Below are 24,409 nucleotides of genomic sequence, written 5' to 3' on the forward strand. Positions count from 1 at the left end.
ATAAATGCATTTTCTATTTTCATAGTATCGTGTTTAGAACTATTTATTTGATTTCTGGAAATTAGCGTCACGAAAAAATGTTTATGTTGGTGCTTCTAAAAATTTCAAATAAATATTTTATCCAAGATTAACCATTTGTAAATTAATATGTTCTATATTTTTTTAGTGATTAACTTTTGTTGTAATTTCAGGGTTTCTAAACGCCAATACCGACCCGTACCTCAGATCTCCGTCCAACTATGGGCTCATGGACCAAATAGCAGCTCTTCATTGGCTCCAGGAGAACATCGCCTACTTCGGTGGCGACCCAGGCAACGTCACTCTGATGGGACATGGTACCGGAGCGGCCTGTGTGCATTTTCTAATGACCAGTAGCGCGGTTCCCGAAGGTTAGTTTAATTTTTTACATTTATTATTAGATTTTATCCCTTTTATAGGGTAATAAAAAGCATTGATTACATTTTCAAATAAATTAAATTTTCGGCAATAGAAATATGTTTGGGTATTGAAGTTTTGAAAACATGGAAATAGAGTGTCGAGGTAGAAAGAGTCATATCCTTACGAAATGAGTTTTTAAAAAAAAATATCAATAACAAAACATTTTAACTATACCCCATCCCCAGTTTTATGACCTTCTGCCAAGAAAAAAAAATATATAAAATTTTATTCATATTCACTTTACATTATGTATTTATTTTTTTAATGATTATTTTTGCAGCATTATTTTAACTAATAATTTAATAAAGTGAATTAAAACAAAGAGCAGAACCTAATAATTTTATTTATAAAAAATAATCAAAACTTAAGATCTGAATTATAATATTGCACTATTATTACTTACCTAGATAATATAAACATAATATTTTGGATATGCATATTTATAAATAACTCATGGAAATAGATAAATTAGTTGTAACTCATCAATGTAAACAATTTAAAAATATAATATCAATCAATCTAGTTTATTTATTATTGATTTTTGGGACACGTATATTACATTAAACAATTCTAGTTATATTGAACTATTAAAATACATAACTTAGATAATTCTAATTATTCGATATTAGTCAAATAAGTAAAATAAATAAAAATTAGATCTATTAGAATAAACTATGTACGGCGCGAAACATCTACAGTTACGCAACACATGGATGAATACCTGGTATCCAACCCCTTAGCTGTGAAATTCTGTGAAAAACTTGTTTAATTAATTTAATGTATTATTTAATGTAAATAAGGAAAATATTTAAAACGTTTCAAAACTATATGGAGAACACCATTTGGTAAAAATAGTAAATAAATATTGTAACTTTTTTTTTTTTTATATTATGAATCTGATGAACATTTGTTTATAAAATTCTTTGAGAAATCATCGGTTTGATTTAAAAAGGAAAATTTTTTGATTTTTTTTTTTTACTGAAATATTTATGGATATTTATTATTTTAACGCTGTAAAACAATCAAGAGTATTACAGATTCTCTGAAATATAAACATAATGTACTTTTAGATCTAAAAACTATTTTTCAGATTAGATAAATAACAAAATATACTACTAATTTTTATAAATTTTTTATTACATACTTGTTATACTTTCAACTTCATTATCGAAATCACGTTATATGGATTACATGATTTCGATAGTAAAATTGAAAGTATGAGGATTATTAAGATGCATGAATATTCATCTTTGGAAGTTTTTTAGCCTAAAAAAATTATAGAAATTAATTTATCTAACTTCCTAAAAAGAAAATCAAGAGCAAAATATATTGATATACTGTATATAAAATATATACTGAAGATTTTTGGTTTCGGATTTCTTACATGACAGCGATCATATGTTGATGATGAATTCGTTCATTACCGTAATCAACTTACTGGTGCATCGATAGACAATAGCAAATTTAACTCTAGCCCAAGGAGAAATGAAACTACTAAAGAGGCCGAAACTCTCGAAGTTGTGTTCCAGTGCTAAACTGACCAAAGAGACTGGTTGTTTCTCTTAGTGACGGATTAGCCCGGACTATAAATATTTCCTAAGGTGACGAACTGTGAGGCTCTATTGGAGTACAGTCCTTGCGCTCAGTACACAGAAAGAGGTCGGCTACTGCTCTGTTTGCCACCAGACGTGTATAATTAAGCAGGGTTGTGAGAAAGACATTGTTGAAGCTCGAGTTTCACGGCAGTAACATCTTAATAAATATCTATATAATTACTTTCATTTTATTTTATAGATGAATGTACTTGGATTTCACAAATATCTTTATCTGTATAGTTATGTATTCGAAAACCGGTTATAACTTTACATTTGGCACCTGCGGGGCTTATAAAGAAACAACAAAATATATTAACAGAAAACTTCATGAGAAATCTGTAATGTATTTCTTAATGAAATTACCAGTTGAAGAACGATTTTTATAGGAATTATTAGACGGAATATTATATTTTTAATAACAACAAATTACTGTGGTGTCCTCTCATGCCATGGCTGAATAGTACAGTTCATGTTGATTGTAATCTAGATTTACAAGTGCAAATAAAAAATTATAAAGATAAAAAAAAAAAACTCAAAGAGGTTCTATATGGTACTGATAATCACGGGGGGGGGGAGTCCGGGTCATGTTGGACTATTGGTTCTTTTTTCCAACCCCAAGACAGACCAATGGAATGACTCTTTTTGTAACTTTTATTCCTTTATATCGAACTTCTTTGACTGTCTAATGAAATTTAAAAGGGATATCCAATCTATAGAGAAAGCCACATTTTCTAGGATTCTATCAGGACCTGGCAGCCTATATCTTAGTGACGCGTATCAGTAACAGTCTGCTATATAATGCAGGGTAGTTTCTGGGGCCTATCTACATAAACGGCAGGTTTCATCGCGAACTATTCCGCAAATCTTAAGATGTCTTTTAAGTCTGCAATGACCTGTAAGAATTCCTATTAGCAATTGGAGTTCATTTCTATTAAGGCCTAGCAACCACTTAGTTCTAGAAGTGGAGGATTAGTTATTAGTACTTCATCATACATTCCTTCCACTCCTTAACTCTTATCACCTATGTCCAGAAGTATTTTTATCTATATGTAAAATAAAAATATTTTATTATGAAACAAATATCATTTTATTAGTTCTCATTAAAAGAAGAAAAAAAGAGCATTGAAACAAGGACACCTATTCAGACTGTTAATCATGAGAGATACTTGACCGTGGATAAATTATATGAGGATAAGATGGTTTGGGAGTGCGGTCAAAATATAACACAAATAAGTTGACATAACTTATTTAATAGTACGTAGGTTTCGGCCAGAATTTCTAGCCTTCATCAGGGCTAAAAACAAAGAAAAAGATAAAAACCAATAAATATAAAAAAAGGGGAAAAAATATATATATAAACAGAATGACATAAAGTAAATAATTGTACAGAATAAAATTAAAGTGATTAAATAAGTGGAAAATAAAATGTATTAATAGGCAATTGAAGAAGCAAGTAAAAATAACATAATTAAGAAAATAAAATAAAAATTGTAAGTTATATAATGCAAGGGAGTATGAATATATTAGTTTATTAATAATTTAAAAATTAAAATTATGGAAAGAAAAAATAACATTGAGAGAAAGAGAATATATGTAACTATAATATCAGAATAAAGAAACAAGTAGTAAAGTGAGACATAAGAAGTGAAAAGAAAACATAACAATAATAGTAAATGGTGAACATAACCAATAGCGTGGGTAAAGAAATTTAAGAAAAGAATAGAGAAGGAGAAGGGGGTAAAAGAAAGTAAAAAAATTTTCATGCATTATATAATTTAATTTTTTTATTTAATTTTCTTAATTATGTTAGTTTTACTTGCTTATTCAATTGGCTATATATTCATTTTATTGTCCACTTTTTTCATCACTTTAATTTTATTAATCTCATTCTGTACAATTATTTACTTTATGCCATTCTGTTTATATTTTATTTATTTTTTGTATTCATTGGTTGTATTCTTGTTCTTTGTTTTTAGCCCTGAGGAAGGCTAGAAATTCTGGCCGAAGCTTTGGCACTATTAAATAAGTTATTTCAACTTATTTGAGTTATATTTTTACTGCAACTCCCAACCATATTCTCCTCATATTCAGACTGTTATTCAAGAAAATCAACTTGAAATCATACCCTCATAAATAATATTGTCAGTAATACTTAAGGGAGAAAAAAATTTACTTATTTTTTTTTTAAATCAAGCATGACAGAATAAGAGACAAATCATGATATTTGTTTCTTATTGGTCATTTTACATCACAATTTATCAATGAAGTTTTGGCAAAGAGGCCTGACTTAAAAACAAACCTCACTGCCGTCGAAATAAAAGACATTGGTCTAAACTTAACTCAAGTTATCATGGTTAAAGAAGTCAAATTGCCTCTATTGGCCCTGTTATATAAGATTGTCTGACAGGTAATGAGCAGTTAACAAGAACGCTAAAAGCTGCGACTGGACTGCGAAAAATCCCGTGATCAGTTTGGACCGTGGCTTTCAGCCCTCCCCTCCCCACTCTTGATTCCTGGGTCTTATTGCTTTTTAAACGCTACAGCAAGCCCTTTCTTCAACTGTGTGAAAACCATTCAGGGGAAAGCTTCTTTTAGACTTAGATAAAAGGTCCTTTTCACAAGCGCCCTATGAATAACTGTATTTTCTTCTTTTTTTCATCCTCTTTATCTTGCTAAGCTTTTAGAGAGTTTTTAAACACCCCATATCCCATTCGCAGCCAATATATCAGCCGGATTTCGAGAGAGAATCTTTTTTTACGAAAATCCGATCCCCCCAATGGCCGATCATTAACAGCTAACCTGAAATAGTCTTTATTGAACAATAATAATTTAAAAATTTATGATCAATTACTTATTATGCTGTAGTTTTAAAAAGTATTCAATGAACCTAATCTGTTTTTTTAAATACACTATTTGTACATTTTTCTAATATAAATACTTTTTATCAATTTCTCAATGTACAATATAAAAAAAAATAAATTAAGGTATTGGCCGATCATTAAGAGCTAAACTGTAATAGTCTTGATTGAGCATAATTAATTACCTATTATGACGTCATTATAGTTTTAAAATGGAATATGTAGACCCAATTTCTTTTGTTAAATATATTATTTGAACCATTTTTTAATATAAATATTTTTTATAAATTTCTTAATTTACAATATAAAAAAAATTAAAGGAAGGTAGTGTCCGATCATTAAGAACTAAACTGAAATAGTCTTTATTGAGCAACAATATTTTAAAAATAGTCATTGTAGTTTTAAAAAGCAATATGTGGACCCAATCTCTATTTTAAATATATTATTTGTACATTTTATAATTTATTACAATATAAATAAAAATTAAAGTGAAGTATACTTAAATACTTAAAAAAATAGGAGTTAACAAAAACATTAACTCTAGCTATGGGGACTAATTATTACTTTTCTAATTAAATTGGAATTACACTTCATTTTACCCCCATTTTACTTAATTAAATGAAATAAGGTAACATGACAGACGTAATAAAGTTAGAAAACACCACAATCGCAGGGAATGAATTGGCCGATCACGCTGCAAGAGAAGTACTCGCGCTTCCGGGACGGGGTAAAGCCATTTTAACTCCGTCAGAGATATGCAGGCCTCTTGTAAAGGAAGTCAAAGATAAATGGCAATCTATGTGGAACGAAAGCCCAAGGAGCAAATTAAAAATTATTAAAAAGGATGTCAAGCCCTGGGGTACCTCCAGCCGCAAATGCCGTAGAGAGGAAGTTGTATTGACTAGGCTGAGAATAGGTCACACGAGGCTCACCCACTCCTATCTTATTTTAAAAGAAACGCCTACGAACTGCCAGTATTGCAATAACAATTTAACAATAAGCCATGTTTTCCAACGATGCCCATATTTTACAGCACACCTCAATAGCTTAGGACTGAACCAAGATATCTCAAGATCCCTTGGAGACGATGATAAGCCAATAGAATTAGTGTTTCAGTTTTTGAAATCACAAAATTTACTAATAAAAATATAACTTGATCGGAATAAAAAGTAATAATAATAAATAAATAAATAAAAAAATTAAAAAATAAAATAATAAATAATCAAATTAAAAAAAAAATAAAATTTAACGAATATTAGCAAAATTAAATAAAATATAAATGACGTTGATGACCAATGAAGTTTGGTGCCACTAAACAAACAAACAAACAAACCACAATAATATAGTTCTTATGAAAATATCCGTATTAATTCCTTCTAATTATCTGAATAAAATTATTGATATGAAAAATATAATAATAAATGTTTATTTATAAATCATTTAATATAATTATCATTATTAAAAAAGCTCGTTTAAAATAGATTTGTAGTGGAAATATAGTTCACGACATTGTGGTAGATTGTGCTTTTATTAAAAAAATATGTTTAGTCTAATTATTATGTTAAATGTACCTTAATATAAAATAATATGTGTTTTAATTTCAATTTAAAAGATAAGAAGATAAAATATATTATGGAACATGATTAACAAAAACTTGTAGCGAGAGGAACAAGGAGTTCGACTACAGTCCACTAGAGCACAGCACCTCGAGCCTCACCGAAACTCTTAAATTTATATATTATTGTATTAAAAAAAAATATATTGTTATTTTTACAATTTGTTTATTTTTAATATTATTAATAAAAATTTACAATATTACTTTTTAAATATTGACATAATAAATGGGTTTCATTACACTATATAATTTCAGAAAAATGATATGTATTCAAAATAACTAAAGATATTCTTTAGAACATCATTTATTTTATTAATTACAATTTAAATTTTAAAAAATTTGCATACTAAGCTAAGCTTTTATATGGTTTAATGTAGGACTTGTATAAAATTAATGAGCTCATTACAGAGGTCTAACTTACGGTCTCATTTGCGCATGTGTTAAATTAAATTAATTCTTACGTTGAGAAATTCCTTAATACAATTAAGTACACTAGCAGACTATTGAAATACTTCATGCTTATGTATGAGGCTTAACTGAGGAGTAATTGTATCCCAGCCTGGGTTCTATAGATCAAAGATCACTGCAATCCAGCACTCAACCCTTCGCAGGAGATGAAGACCACTACCGTGCTTACTTTTTTTTAATTAATTCTGAAATTAGTTCCATCCTTCATTGCGTAATGTCATTTTACCTTTTTGCACGGAGCCAGAAAAGTAAAATCGTTAGAATTCAGCAGTTGAGCCATTTATTAATTTGTTTGTATGGTGTAGTTAGCATGGCTAATAGCGATAATTTTGCAGTAATGTTAAACGAAGAAATATAAAAGTATGTGAAAAAATAGAAATAAAAAAATTAACTGAAATAGCGTACAAGGGAGAAATACTTTATTTTGTAAGCAATGCTCCCCAAATATGGGTTTTTATAAGACACTGCATACTAATCAGTTTACTTGATTTTAATACATCAATATTATGTTATAACTAAGTTACATTACATATTTTTTCTTTGTAAAAATTTTGTTTGTTTTGTTTCAGCAGTGTCTATTTTATATCCAACTCTCGTCTCATATTTCTCTTTTATTAAGAATATTAACTAAATATCTAAATTAAATAGTTCTCCGATTTTTTTTTAGTTGCTCGGTCTACTTGATGCCTTCCTTCTACAATTTGTTTAACATAAATTGGCTAAAATCCTTCTAAACGCTAAGTAGATGATCAAAACATCAATGTATGAAAAAAAAGTCGTAAGTCTTCGTTTTGAATTTCTTAATAGTGCATTTGTTTTTTAACTGTAAGTCAATACATAAAGCGAAATTTTGGTATTTATAGGTAACATCTACTTTTTTTAAACTGTCATTAAAAAGCTATGAACGAATTTCAGAATTCATTATAAAATAAAACTTCACTAAGGAAAACTATGTGGAACTGTAGAAGCAATTATAACTGAAATGTAAGAAAATATTTCTTAATTCCCTATTTAAAAATGTGAGATAAAAATCATACGTAAAAATGTGTTTTTGTATTGTTGAGAATAAGACAAAAAATTACTCCTATTAGGCAAGCCAATTGTTCGTACAAATGCAATTAAACCGTAAATACTAATTGATCATATCTTCATATGATGATCATATGGAAAAAGCCTTTCGAGCCTAGAGAGGGTCCTGAAGATTAAGAAGAAAATATTTGTGGAGGGTTCACGGACACAAATTAACGCAAGAAGGGTATAGGAGAAAATCCAATGAGGAAATTTATAAGAATTTGGAAGACCTGGAAACAGTCATCAAGACCAAGATACTAAGATTTTACCGGCACATCATCACAATGAAAAAGACGAGACTATATAAGAAAGTTTTCAACAAAATCTGCAACTATGAAAGTACAGGGATATATGTAAAACAAGTGAAAGAAGAGAGGAACTGGGTTGAATAAAAATAACGGATGAAGACTGCTTGAATAGAAGGCATTTTGGGAATAATCTAAAAGAGGTTGGGGGTACTTTCTGGAAAGAAGGAGAGACGAGGGAGAAAATTGACTAAGGAAGAGCGGGAGGAATAGATGAAAGGGTATTGGAGTAGAAGGAAGGCGGAAGGTGTGAGGATAAATCAAAAAATGATATTCACGTGGACCTTGCTGGCCTGTTCGTGAAAAAAACAACGCAAATTAAGATAAATATGTTAACACGTGACAGCTAGTTACCAATTTATACTTAAAACTATTAAATCTAGAATCGAATCCGAAAACAATTTTACTCTTAACAAAGGGATATAAACTTAAAAAATTAAACTGTTTCATTTCTTAACATTGATAATGTTTTTTTGCTAGAACATACTGTCTTAATTAACTGTTCAGTACTTACTAAATTCTAATATACCATCAAATCTCATGTTATCAATTCATTGAAAATAGCCTACGATGGTCCATTTTAACAATAAGTTATATTTTCTTATTTTTTTTATTTCTATAAATATATAACTCGTAAACATATACTCGAGTGTTTGTTTTTGTCCATTATTATAAGTAGTAGTATACTGACATCGTAAAAAGAACAGTCATCAGAGCCTGAGAAATGCTATAAGAAAAGGGAGAACTCCCCTCTCATAACGCTGATGTGGAAAATAAACTCCCTTCGCCGAGGAAATGCCCCGGGAAAACTCATAAGAGAAGAAATAGGCTGGCGGCCCAGTAACAGAAGAAAAATTCTAAACAATTTGCGTGCGTTGTGTAGCCGTTCAAACTGGATTCCGTCACGAATTGGTCTCAGATACCCCCACCCTACTGTCAGTAATTGAATAAACATGGTGTTGATATATTCATGTTGATATAGCACTGCCAATATAGCCCTTGTTGTTTTATAGTGGCCCTTCAGCGCCAAGATGTTTTATTTTCCCTTCTGCCTTTGGGGCATATTAAGCATCTCAAATTTTGAAAAATAGTTGAATATAACGTAATTGTTTAGTTTCGAAAGATCTAAGTGTGTAGGTAAACAAAAGACACTTTTGGAACTTTAATTTATTCAGTCCCTATGTGTATTGTAAAAATTTGATTAAGAATTCCAAAAGTAGAACTTTACTGCATGTATAGTTTCCAAGAACAATAAAGTACAAATGTAGTGCATTTGAATCATTTTATTGCTTAACCCTTCCATTTCTGACATTATTTTTTAATTTTTTTTTAGCCTTTTCATTTCTCTACAGCGGGCAAAATTGTAAAAAAAATATAAATGTACTAACCCAGGTTCCGGTACTAAATTATGTTTAATTTATACAAACCTGCCTAATATTTGTCGAATATGAACATTAACAACAATTTAAATTCAATGAAAATTAGGAATAATATTTAAATATGTATGTAAAAAGGTTCTTGAAGTTCCATTGCCAGTTCACCTACAGTTAAAGGAGCAGTGACCTATAACTTGGGAAATCTAACCTCAACCCGAAGACTGAAGCCCAGGCTGTTGCAGAACATCTTGTTATATGTTCTATATTTTTTAATTCTGTTATTACCTCTCAAAAATTTTATTTTATCTTAATCTATTTTTTCTCCTTATATTTTTCTTAAATTCACTTTCATTTTTTTTCATTAGAAGTCAATTATTTATTTTGTTAAATCCATAAATGTAATTTTTTTTGTTATTAACTTTATATCTTTTATTAAGAATTATTATTTTAATCTATTTATTTTATCTTAATTTTTTGTTTTAGTTATAACATTGTATGTAGTTAAGGGTGTTTTTGAATGAAACTATACTTTCCCCCATAATCAATTATTAAAAAAAAAAATGTACCTCTTAACCATGTAAGGCCGACCAGGCCGATCTGGTATTAAATAAATAAAAAATGTTTGTATGTAGTTATTTAGTTAAAAATTAATTTTTATGTCAAATTGCTGGTTAAGCACGTATAATTTATTAATTTATTTGGTACATACATTACAATGGTTGAATCATTTTAAATTTTTATTATTTTGTAACACAATACAATCAATAGAAAACAAAATAAATAAACCAGTCATTCTTCGTTATATTTTATCTGACAAATCCAGCGCAAATAAAAGTAGGTTCAACTTAAATATATATCTCAGGAATCTATAAGAAATCATCATCCATAAGAAATCATCAACTTAAATATATATATATATCAGGAATCCATAAGAAATCCATCAAAAATCTGTAAAATGAAGAAAACGTTATGTAAACCATGTAATATGTTCAACAATTCACTATAAAGTAATGAAGTGCCAAAGGTCATAGAAGAACGTTTGAGCCAAAGACAAATAATAAATAAAAACAGATGGTAGGGACGTAGATATTTTTCATACGTCTTAACCCAAGGAATTTTAAGTGAACAAAGATTTTTATGTAAAATTTTGGATATTTTTAATATTCCGCTTAGGTTTATGACGAAAATTTCTACAGGACAAATTTATTTTCTATTGAATTTGAGTTTTATGAATCTGGATCTTAAGTTTAGAATATTGACAAATCAGATGAAAACATGTTGCATGTCTTATAATAAATATTGAACCCTTTTAACGTGACAATAAAAAATGTTAATGTTAAAAAACCATTCAAAATTTGAGGTTTTACGTTTCTAGATTCAAAAAACAAATTCTGTTCACCGTCTTAACCTTTTTTATGATTAATTTTTTGGATTGGCCTGCGAAGTTACATGTCATTGGACGACAGTTCTCGGGATTCATCAATGTCCACTTTTATTTTTTCATAATGACGTCCGGTTTGCTATTTCCTACGGCCATTCATAAAAATGAGGAAAACTCCTCAGTATTCAATATAATTATATTTCTCATATGGATCTTGAATCGACCAATAGTAGTAAAAATATAATTTTATTTATTAGAATACGAACCCAAACTGGTTATGAAAGTCGTACGCGTGATGCAACTGATATTTTATTGGTTGCTACTGAATATAGCAAAACAATTAATTAAAATAAACCATTGTTTAATAATTGTCTGTCTTGTGTGTATAAGGTATGCTTGAAAATTTAATTCAATTGTTAATTTTATATGGATGAAATGAAATGCCGGTAAAAACACCGGGAGACAAAGAATTCTTGAAAATTTAATTCAGTTTTTGGATTTAATATGGATGGAATGAAATTCCGGTAAATCACCGGCAGGCAAAGAATTAAGACATATCAACGTGTTCACCTGGCCCGGCCCTTAACAGAAAATTAAATTCATGATCCATAATATATTATTGTTGTTTTTGTTTAATTTTAAGATTACAAACTGCTTCTGGTTATTATTTCCCACAAACATGAATTATAAAATGTATACTCTTCCCAGAGGGTTTCTTTAAGGAAGAAATAATAAAAATAAATGAATAATTGTAAAAAAATATAACTAAATTAAAATAAAACTTCATAAAATGTATGGATACTTCCACTATCGTAGTATTTTCCGCTTAAAACACATTTTGTTATATCATTTTTAAATCATATTTTCATTTAAAAAATTCACTTTCGTGGCTATATTTCAAGGTGTAGTGAAATTGCATCTCCCCTTTCCCCCTCCCCTCTGAACTGATATTATCTTCTCATTATTTTTATCTGGCAAAGGGTTCTGCCATCAAATGTTAGGTTTAGGTACCAAATACTGGAACAGGGTTTTAGAATAAAATTTAATGTAGTAATCATTTAAAAAAATTACTGCAAATTGAATAGAATAACTTAGAATTTAATAATGATTCTTAAAACCTTTTTGAATTATCATTTTTGTAGTATATTTCGTTGTTATTCTTTTGAAAATTTTCAACAAAAAAGTTGAAGAATAAACCAGGATAGAGATAAAATATACATTATTTAATAATAATAATAATAATAAAGGTGTTCAAACCTAAAATATAAATTAAGGCCCATAAAACAAACCAAAAATTCTCTATGAAGGTATATCCGTTAAAACTGTGTTCAGTAGACATTCACGTCTAAATATTTTCATTGTTGAGAATTATTTATGTTATAAAAAATAAATAGTATTCTAAAAACTTCATTAATGAAATTTATATTTACATTGGTACCTCCTAATCTAATAAAATAATTTACTTAACGTCAGGGGGATGCACAACTGGGTGCTATTTCCCTCATGCCAGCTCATGTCATGCCTGGATAGAACATCTCATTTGCTGGTTGTAAATGTACATTTACAGATGCAAATTTAAAAAAAATAAAAATTTTACATTTATATTGAATGTTGTTCTGGGTGATTACCTTAAGCATTAAGAAAGGCTCTACATCTTAAAACATTAAGACACTGCACCAGGAGTCGAACGGAAATCAAACTACAAGGCAGTAGTAGATTGCTTACATTATTATTTATATACATATAAATGTGAGCAACAAATAAATGATACAGTGGAAAGAATCTATAAAGAATTAGTTAAAGAAATTAGGAAAGAACATTGTTATAAATTGCAGGAAAAGCCACAAGAGTGCAGCTAAGCAAAAGACGTTATATAAACAGAAATCTAAAGGTCAAAAGATCTTAGAGATAAAAGAGTCAATATGAGAGTAAAAAAAGAAAAAGACCAACATAAAAAGGTTTAAAATGAACAATAATGAGAGCCCAAAAAATAATAAAATGTATCAATATATAAAGGGCGTGTAAAAAACGGATATATTAACAGGGATATATTTATTTGTTGCTCACATTTATATGTATATAAATAATAATGTAATCAATCTACTACTGTCTTGTCCATAGTTAGTAATCAACTAATTTATATTTTCATTTCTTTATCCTGTATATTTCCAAATTTTTAGTCTATTATTTATTTTATTTTATATATTTGTAATTATTTATTTTTATTATTATTATTTTATACATATATAGTTTTATCTATTTTATTTTTATTTATATATTTTTTTTCTCTCTAAGTGGTGGTTGTTGTCTTTTTGTTTTTATAGCCCTGATGAAGACCTGAAAATCAGGTCGAAACGACGGCATAAATAAATATTTTTTGTTTATTTATGTTTCTTTGCTGACCGCACCCCCGACCATCTTCTCCAATCCGTAATCTACGGTCAACTATCTACATCTCATTAAAGTAATTTATTTTGTCAACATACCAACGGAACCGCCGAGCCGAGTCAATGACCCGATCGGCAAAACATTAAAAGTAATGTACAGATATATGCAGATAACAGAGGTCCCCATGCATCCTTCGGAACGGACAACCGCGTAGGTAGAGGTAAACACCTAAACAGCCCTTATCTCACACCTGGGCACTCTAAAAACCTTGGGGAAAATGCAGCGACCTCTGTCACAGAATAAAGCCGCCTTAATTTGGATATGAAAAGGAGGAAAAAGACCGACTTTCGCCGAAAGTCTTTGGACCCCCTCTTAAGGGTAAGAAAAAAAGTGAGAGCACATGAAGGGCCAATGAGAAGAACGAAGATCGGAAGTGGGGAGGAATTAGAAGTAGATGGGAGAGAAGAAGCAAAAAGGAGAGGAGGGACGAAGTTGGACACAGTCTGGGAGGAGAGGACTTGAAGACCGTCGAAAGACAGTTGAAGACAGTCTGGGAAGAGGACAGCCCTAGAAGAGGAGAGTTTGGAGGAAGAGAGAGCGGCTGACCAGTTGGAGGCCAGAGAAGGAAGTCACACATCGCAGGGATTCAGCAGCAGCCGTGGCCAAAAGACGGAATTACGTGGGATCGCAAGATCCGCTCAGCTACAACAGCCAAGCTTGACAAGTGCATTAAAACAAGTAAGACCTTTCCCGTTGTAATTTGAATGACAATAATACAATTGTTAACTTAGAGTCAGTATAAATATCAAAGATCCCAACTGGTACTTCTCAATTCATAATATATAATATAATAATTAAAGTATAAGGAAACTGATTTACCATGCTCTCTCAAAATATTATTCTTACTAATGTATATATGATTGTAAATATAAAATATGTAATAATGACTTTACTTTATAATTAAAAATCCCTACAAGCCACCTCATAATAATACTAGCATAGTAAATTGGTAAACACGATACCGTTGGAGAAGAACTCCAATGATTAATTATAGATATTCATATAGCATGGCGAGGGGGTCTATGGCATCTAGTGTTTGAATTAAATATAGCGCATACTTTTTCAGTCGGTTCCCATCAGGAACCGATAGAGATACATAATACAAATACATAAATACATAGAATATAAATATAAATACATGAATATATGAATAAATTAAATATAATACGTGTACGGGGAACCTCTAGTCGGGCTTAGAACACCCGAAGCCCCGTACACGGCAAACCTTAATTCATATTTTTAGTTTACATATTTAAAAATGCCGTAATCATAGGTAAGAGTTATGAAGTAGATAAGGGAACGTTAAAGCTTATTTTATTAACGCAAAAAATTCTGTGAAGATTAATTTTGTGTAGATTAATTTTATTTAATTCCATCAACTACTTTTGCTGTAATGAGCAAAATAATTGAATACTTAAAATGAAATAAATTAAATAAAATAATTTAAACAAAATAATTATAATATAAGCTGCCACAATACAAGAGAATCAAGTAGTAGCGTTATGAGAATTTATTCATACTATATGTACGGAAAAAAGAAGAAGCAAAAATAATTATAAATGATAGAAATAATACTAACAAAATAAAAACATTAATACAATAATAATATGTATAAAAGAGATATAAGCCTTTACGATAAAACTGAAAAATAAAAATAAAATAATTTATATGCAAGCTAAAGAAAATTAAATCTAAAAAAACAATAAAACAGAAACACTTCTGACGCAGGTTCGCATTTTTGGTTCCCAAACAAAATATCAGATGTATTAAAAATAAAATTTATCCTTAAAAATTGAAATAAAGGTACCTACCACCAACCACACCAGTATAAATGGTGAAGAAGCTATGTGTTTGGTAGACGTTATTCTGGATTGTAATTTTGTGACAAAAAACAAGGTTTGAAGTTTAAGAAAAGAAAATCGTTCAATTCCAAGTTCATTGACCTTTAAGAAATAAAAATAAGTTTGAAAAAAAAATAATAACTATAGTTAAATCAAGAAAGCCGAAGAAGCGAAGCGACGGAAGGTGGAGTTTTGATTGGTCGAGAGGAGGGCTGTCATGAGCAGGGCTCCACCCCCAACTAGTTAATTGACTCCTTTTTTCACCCTCCCTTCGCCACCCCCTCCACCCTTCTCAGGGATATTTAATTAATCGTCAGGTATAGGTTCTGCTCGGCCTTCCATGCCCTCGTTTTTTTTTTTTTTTTGGTTTCTTTCAAGTTCAATATTTGCGAAAGGCTGATTCTTCTTGGTATAATTCCAGTATTTATTACAAGAGAAAGAACAAAGTTCTAAACTCTGAATGGCTGATGAAGCCAAGAAGAGGCCAGCAAGGAAATTTCCACAAAGTACCATTTTGATTAAGCCTTGATTAGTCCTCCGATATCAGCAAAAAGTCTTTAGACGGTTTGTATAGGATTTTCTTTCTTTTTTTTTTTTGCTTCATATCTATTGTGAATTCAGTAGAAACTTTTTCTAATTTCCTTTGTTATTAAACAAAAGCTATATAATGCTTCATTTCCGTTTACAATTATAAGAATGTTTGATACATAGCAAGACTATATAATCGCCAAAAATAAGCCAACTCGCCTATAATATAGAATATTCCCAGCTTTTATCCAATCCTCAATTACTTATTTGATGTCAAAGTTTTTCCCCGTCTTAGTAGCCCAACACAAAACAGGATCTCCTTTCGTTACTGTTGGGGCAAGAAGGACTCATGTATAAATGTAAGAGAACCTCTGATTGACTTAGCAGGAACCAGTCTTCATGCTAATGCACTCAGCAAATCTACAACTCTCTTAGTAAACAATTCATCAGTTGACTCCATTCCGCTGGCCGACCAAGGAGTAGGAGGTTGTATAATTAGGCCGTTAGCTTATCAGTTTGCTAATACTAATTTTAAAATTAGAGGTAGTACAGTATGAAGTCTTAGGTAGTAGTCTTAGTGCCAAGAAGAAGTCGTAATACGAAATTTTAAATAATACAAATACTCAGGAGTTTATAGAGATACCAAAGATTTTTAAGTCCTACGAGAGAGAGAGGGGGGAGGGGGGGGAGAGAGGGAGAGAGGGGGGGAGGGGAGAGAGAGAGAGAGAGAGAGAGAGAGAGAGAGAGAGAGAGAGAGAGAGAGAGAGAGAGAGAGATATTTTTGAGAGAGAGAGAAAACCGTTTAAACAAAAAAACAGACATAGTAAGGGTAAACAAAAAGAAAAAGTCGTGACTTTAGAAAAAAAAAAAGGCACTTTTCTAACATCTCTTCATTCGACATAAAAATACAAAAACCTTTAATTGAGTCTAAAGGAACTGGGGGGAGGGAGAGGAGGATAAAACCTAAAAAATGTTATGGAAGTGTGGATAAGAGTGGTTGAAACCTTATTTTCCAGCACATGCTTAGTTACCAAATAAACCTGTTCGAGTGGTTGAGGCACAGGTCTTTGCCTCCTGGGAACTTTAGAGGTGCCAGTTCCAATTGGACGTTGACTTTTTTCATTGAGTGACGGTCCCAATAATATGAAAAACTTTACCCTCCTTCCCCACAATGGTTAGAATAGGTTGGTCGCCTGTAGAACCTCCCCCTCCCCCTCCATACGTCAGAAATGACCAGGAAGGTCATTAAATAAAATACTAAACAAATGATCAAATCTCTAACTCCATTCGGAGTGACTAACGATGTGAACGAAACATTTAAGTACTTAACAACGAAAAAGCATTGCTGCAAGATGAAATGTTTGAAAAAAATTGGAAAACATAGAATTATTTTTATATCTAAGTATATAATGGATAAGGTGATATTTTTTTTTAATTTATGCGTAACAGTACTTTACGGTTTATTTATAGAGTGTAATTTTTTTTTTTATTCTATTTTTTTCTTTTTATTGTTGGTTATTATATCTAGTTAATACTCAATGCTGTTGTTTAAACAGTATCACAGCGTTTTGATATGATCTAAAGTCTAATTTGATTATATATTTTTTAATTAAATTAATCCTTTAGAAATCTAATTAGAAAATTAATGAACGTAGCAGATTTAACTGTAGCAAGATAAGTAGTCTTTTGTCCATGAATATGGTGTGCAGGTAGATCTTTATCTGATCCTAAGATTACATGTTTTATCATAATTTTTTATTACTTTTATTTTATTTATATTCAATTTAATTAAAAAAATTTAAGATTATATGATGATAAGATCAGGATATATACGAAATTTTCAGCCATCATTCTTGAGATTACTTGTTTCCCAGAACATATCTAGCAGCTTTTATACTCCTAGGAAGGCCTTTGTACTGTAACAATATAGACGGAATGAAAGTTAGCTTCAACTTAGCTCTTTAATTATGGACTAAACTTTAGGTTTTTAATTAAAGTAGTTTAGTTCTTGTGTATGCTCGCACAAATGTGGTAATTGTACGAATGTAGCGTGTTAATTTTACTTCAAACAAGCTTAGACAGGTTCCACTCTACAAATTAATATTATAAGTTACATGATAAAGTGGATTGGTGTTTTTATACATTTTGGATTTTTACTAAGTTTTTCATTTTATTTATTTATTTTTTTTTTTTTTTACACAAATTCCATCACTAATAATAACTATATTATACACTTTTTATAACTTATGTATGTTTATAACAACATTTTTTATTTATTCAAACTTAAAGCTATAAGAAGTAATAACGTCATGATATGTGTAACTTTTAGAATATGGTATTCTTATCATTGCTTGTACTTTATATTTAATTTTATTTGCTTGAATATTAGAGTTTTTTTCTGTTTCCTTTACTGGGCTACTTATTGCAAGGGTGGCTATAACGTTCCCGTCTAGAAGAGTCTCGTGACCTAGAAAAAGCTTCTAATGCCTGTTCTACTTCTTAATAAGTATGTTTAAATCTCCTATGTCTTCTTATTGTTAAATCTTCTGCTGGATGAGTTTCATTTGTAATTGAAAAGTATTCTTCCTTGTTTTAATTATTTTATTTTATTTCATTAAAACCAATAATAACATTTCGGGGTTGTCTCCCATCATTAGGTCTCTACAACAAATGCTCAAATTCATCCTATGCAAGCAACACTTTATAAATATATCACTATTTCTTTTTTTTTAAATTTAAAACTACCTGACTACAATATATTTAAACTTAATTACCGGATTATAATAAATTTTAATATTACATTTTATATTTTTCTTATTAGTCTTGTAATACTAACAATAACATATTGTCAATAAATAAATATTAATAATTAAAAATGCCAATATATTATAAATAAGAATATCTGAAATACCGTCCTAAAACTAGGTTATCTTTACCATTGATAATAAATACATTATAAATTAAGACAGTGTTCTCCTACCTCTGTTCCACAAAAGATGACTAATTTATTAACAATATTTTTTTTTTAATTTTTAATCAAGGAAAAGTAATTTTCATTCAAAATATCTAACTCCTACGTCTGTCTTGTTATTAAAAAATACTATAATTAATTCTAAAAAATTAAAGAAAAAAATAAATGATAAGTATTTAGTCGTGAAAAAGTCTTAACGACTTTTTTATTATTTATTATGTTGAATTATTTCTTTTGTTATACCTAAGGCGTAAAACAAAAAGATATAATTTTATTTCAATTTATTTAAGTCTTTACAAGTATGATATTTGTAATTTTTGATATAATTTTTTTTTTAATTTTAAGAGCACTATTGTTATCATTTATAATTTTTTTAATTTATAATGTGAGAGGCATATAAGGCCCACCTTTTTGGCTTTACTTTTTCTGCCAGTTTACTTTCTCTACTATTATTCTTCCTCCAAGCGAAGAACTAGCTGTGTTATCTGCAATTAAAATATAGAAAGCCTGACCTTATTGTTATATAGCAGAGTACATATTTTTGTTTCTTTTTTAATATTTAACATATATTCAAACTTTCCTAAACGAGATGAAAATTATTATTGAGTAGATCAAAGATCAAGCTTAGTCAACGATAAGAAAATACTGTGTGTGACTAACAGTGTATTTTATTTTGTATTTTTCGTACCGTTTTTTTTTAGAATTATTATACATACTCCTTCAATACTGATAAGACCTTAATACGTAAAATAAATTACAACATACTTTATTGTGGCTACGTTATGATAATTTAGTAATTATAAAAGGATTTTAATGCTGAATAACTTTTACTCCAATAAAATTTGTATTTATGAATCATAATTTTAATTTAGTTCTTCTTAACTATGAAAGTAACGAATGAGAATCATTTAAATATTTCACCTAAAAGTTGAGAACATATTGCTTCCTGTAAAAGCCATAAGACGTCAATAAAAGAGGAGGTAACCCACACCAGAGTTAGTGATTGAGGCCGGTCGGAAGAAAAACAGCCAAGACTGTTTTCAGTAGGCGATCCTGAGCAAACAGTCACCGCTCAAACAGAATTACAGTCACGGTCGAGTAGTCCTTGGACAACAGACGTCTTCTGCGGGACATCTCTGCAAGTTGGTTTGCCCCCTAAGAGGAATGTACCAATCAGGTACATTCAAGACGAAACTCCTTTTAAGGCACATTTCTTTATATTTGCACACACACACACACACACACATATTTACGATTAGAGGAGTCGCTAAGAATATAGGCAGTTTCTTCATTACCAAAGTTCCTCAAAACAACTTCTTAGCAAAAAATGCGTAAAAAAACTATCATTTTTATGCAGAATATTCTTTTCTATGAAGTCGATGGTTCTTTTTATTAAGACGTAAGTTGTATATATGTCCAAAGAGATCACGCCTAGTATAACTTAACATTGATTTGTGCTAAAGGGACCGATGGATGTATCAGTAGAAATTTCGCATTGGATTTTCTAATTAATCAGTCGTATAAAAAAAAAAATGACCGGTTTATAAAATTCAAGATTTCAAATGACTGTAAATATTTTAAACCTTTTTTAATACGTACGACTACTTAATAATCCCTTTAGAGCATTCTCTAAGCTTGTTTAATTCCATTCAACATCTTCTAAAAAAAACCTCAGTTTAGTTATTTGTTTCAAAACATGACAGTGTCCAACGAAATTCTCGTAATTTTAAGGCATTACTGGAAAAAAAAATTCCCAGTTCTGAAGTAACTCGTAAAATTATCAAATATGAAAGGGGGTGAAAGGGTGTCCTTGACCAGCGCACTACGCGGTGTTGGTTTGAAAAATTTAGCAGTGGAAATTAATCGTTGGAAAGAAAGAAGTGCTCTGGTCGACTATTAATGGATATTTATAAGGTTCTGCAGGAAGCTGTTGAGTCAAATCCGTCCACAAGTACTCGCGAACTTGCTAGGAGTGTGGTGTGGGGACCAAGGGAGCTTGGTGTGTCGAAAGATTCTGTTAGTCACCTACCTCTCTCCATGGGGAAGGTGAAAAGGATTGCTCTCTCACGAACTTACTTCTAAGCTATCTGCTAAGAGGTTAGAAATTTGTGAAAAAAAGTTTAAAGAACTTCATGGGTTTGAACTCCTGCCTCATCCACTATATAGACCTCGCACCATCGGATTACTACTTGTTTCGATTCATGGCCCATTTTCTAGAAGCGAAAAAAATTGATAATTTTGTGGAAGTTGAAATAGCTGTTTCTTTGACAGGCAACTCAAAGAATGGTATCAGCGTGGGATCGAGCAATGGACGAGCAGACGACTAATGATGGTAGATAACAATGGACTATACTTTCAGTATTTCATATCAAAGAAATAATAATACAAATATTTGGTTGAAAAGCGGTAATTTATACACCCTATTAAAAGTACATAAATCTTTGTTTTCTATTTCGAATTCTATAGTAAAATTTAATTTGGAAGAGTAGTTGTTAAATTCCATTAAAACAATTTCTTTTTAATTATTCTTCGTTAACATAGCGGCTATTATATTTATAGTAGTATACAATTGAATGATTGGACTAGATTTTTCATATTATACAGGAGTATGAATGCCAATATATATTGATTTTATTATTTTTTTCCTTATTTGATTTATATTTTAGAAATGACAAATTTTAGGTAAAGTAATACATTGATTAATATATGAAGAGTCTTATTTAACATTAAAAAAAAGTAAATACCAGTTAAAAAGGTTCTTGGAACAGTACTAACATAATTAAGTTTTCGAATTCTTTTTTTTATAGCAAACTGACAGTGGAAAACACTCCTCATAATTTGATGAGGTAAGAAAAAATAAGCCCCCCTGGCCTGTTTATCTGGAATATAAGTAAATTTTGCGTACTTTGCTAATTCTGGTTTAGAAAAATATTGTTTTGTTAGTAATTTTATTGTAACAACGTCTCATCTTCGAACATTTTGAAATTAGAATTCAGTATGATAAGATCGTTTAATAAGTTCTATATTTATCAGTTCTGTTATTGTTACTCAAAAATTTTATTTTATCTTAATTTTTTATTAGCCTACTCTTTTTCTTAATTCACCATCGTTTTTATTTTCATTAGAAGTCTATTATTTATTTAGTTAAATCCATAAATGTCATTGTTTTTGTTATTAGCTTTACTTTTATCTTTTATTAAGAATTATTATTTTAATCTATTTATAGGGTTGTATATAGTTAGGGGTGTCTTTTGTATGAGAGTATACTCCCATAATCAAATGTTAAAAAAATTTACCTCTTACATTAACCATGTAAGGCCCACCAGACCGAACTTATCTTATAATTCTTCTAGATCAGCTACATATTTAAATAAATGCATTTACCTTTAGACAGTAGTCATACGTTTTAAAAATAAACAAGCTATTTAGTAGCAAAAATATTTTCAATATTTTTTATAATCTCACCTAACGTTGCTTTATCCCTTCCTCGAATACAAGATCTCAACCTATCGACTTAAATATTGCCTCTCATAGAACTGCTTCCCCTTTTGAATACCCTTTATCGTTCGCTGTACCTCCATCTGAAATTCTTTAGCTATTTCCATCTATAATGTCTCCTCCCTAGCTTCCTTTAAACACCACTTATTCAGCAGCCTTTACACCAATATATACACCATATGTATACTCATGAGAATACCTTTCTGCTTCTTACAATTAAGAGAAGATAAATAAGATTTAAAATTAATTAAAGTTTTCTGGGAACTTCGTTGATTTATAAAAGAAAGATCTTGGAGCTTTCGAAAAAACTCAAATAGTAATTAAACTATTTAATATCAGCCAACGTTTCGCCCTACTTTGTAGGCCTTTATCAGGGCTAAAAATGGCACAAACAATTAATATAATGTAACAAGATTAGAGAGAAGATAACATGAAATAAAAATAAACTAAGGTGTGCCTAAATATGGTTTAAAATGTGTGAACAGTTATACAAAAATTAACAAAGTTAATTTAAAAACATAACATGTACAGGGAAATGTATAAGTAAACAGGAAATGCAAAAAAGTATTAGACAATTAATAGAACGGAAATAATAATAAAAAAAGTAGATAAAAAAGAAACATGAAATACAGTACACACTAAAAGAAGGATAAAAATGGAATAAAATAAAGGTCAATAAAAAGAGAAAATAATGAACCGTATATCATCACACCCCCACCTTACTGAATGCAGGTAAACACAAAAATGAGTTGAAGGTGTATGAGAAGACCAACAGGATAGTGGAGTGAGGATCATATTATCTATTCTCTTACATTATTTTATTTGTACCTTTCTTAGCCCTGATGAAGCCCCATAAAGTGGGGTGGAACTTAGGCTCACATTAAAAGGTTTAATTACAATGTGAAATTTTTAATGTTTTTAGTATAACTACAACCGAACCAAATTAAAGTCTTCAAACACTGCACTAAATCACTAGAAATAAAGGTGGCAGATACATATAAACAGTCTCAGACTCGACTGAGGACTAACTTAATACTAATTCCTTTCCTCATTCTCCTCTTAAAATGCATCTACTGCATAAAAAGAGTTTGATTTCATGACTTATTACTCTTTTCCCCCCTGATATCAAACCCTACACATCCATGGAGGTTTTTTTTTTTTTAAATCTTCATTGTTCTTGAGTTCGTTAATTTGCACAAAAGCTTAAAATCACCGTAAGTTTGGTATAAACGTAAATATGTTATTTCCTACTTCCTTTGTTTAAACTAATTTTCTATTTAATTTTATTTAAGTCGCGTTCATATCGTCCACTTATTAAATTCAAGAAGGGCTAACAACCAAAATCGTAACAATTTTCTTCTATTTTTGACTATTTGCACCATTTTAAAAGCACAATATTTTAAGAATTTTCTCTAAGAATCCGTCATCAAATGCTTTGTCGATCAGCCAAGAGAAGACTAAAATGGTTGTCTCAATCATAACGCTTTATGTTACCTTGTTCTTCATGGTATTAAGATTTTCCGCATAGCTAGCACGCAAATCGTATTGAAATTTAATATGTAGTAGTTGAAATATTTCCCCCATTGAAAATCAAAGAGTTAGGAGCACTGGAGAGGGTTAGAAAATTAATAATATCCGCAAAAGATAGACAACATGGCACTGTTGTAACTCAGTGAAAATAAAAAGCAAAATAAAAATTTAAAAAATAAAAATCAGGGAAGTAATCATGCATACCAGTACGTTATAGAACACATAAAAAATTTGTAGTAGGTCATTCTTCATACCGCGTACGTTAGACCATAGATAAATAGCAAAAAGGTCACTTATATATAGCAAAAACACGGCAGTTTTTGTATTAAATTGGCCAGTATGTATTTTTTCTCAACTAATTTTGAACAAAGGGCGCTGTTTAATGGCAAATTTAATTACAAACCATATTAATTTTATTTGTAGGTGTAGAAAGTTGACCGTAGATTAATGATTGGAAAAGTTTGTCGGAGGGAGGGGGGGGGGGTG

The 24,409-nt window shown here is 30.0% G+C and overlaps 1 protein-coding gene across 1 annotated transcript in view; it reads left to right on the plus strand.

Moving 5' to 3' along the window:
- Window positions 1-24,409, plus strand: part of LOC106690909 (neuroligin-1) — a gene marked incomplete at its 3' end in the record, with an annotated part of 131,865 nt that overhangs the window by 67,998 nt on the left and 39,458 nt on the right. The window contains exon 3 of the mRNA XM_014436507.1: window positions 192-389. Coding sequence (XP_014291993.1) covers window positions 192-389 — 198 coding nt within the window. The remainder of the gene's footprint in view (window positions 1-191; window positions 390-24,409) is intronic.

This window comes from Halyomorpha halys, unplaced genomic scaffold (genome assembly GCF_000696795.3).
Source record: "Halyomorpha halys isolate HHAL.00 unplaced genomic scaffold, Hhal_1.1 Scaffold1965.1, whole genome shotgun sequence".
In the NCBI taxonomy this organism is placed as follows: domain Eukaryota; kingdom Metazoa; phylum Arthropoda; class Insecta; order Hemiptera; family Pentatomidae; genus Halyomorpha; species Halyomorpha halys.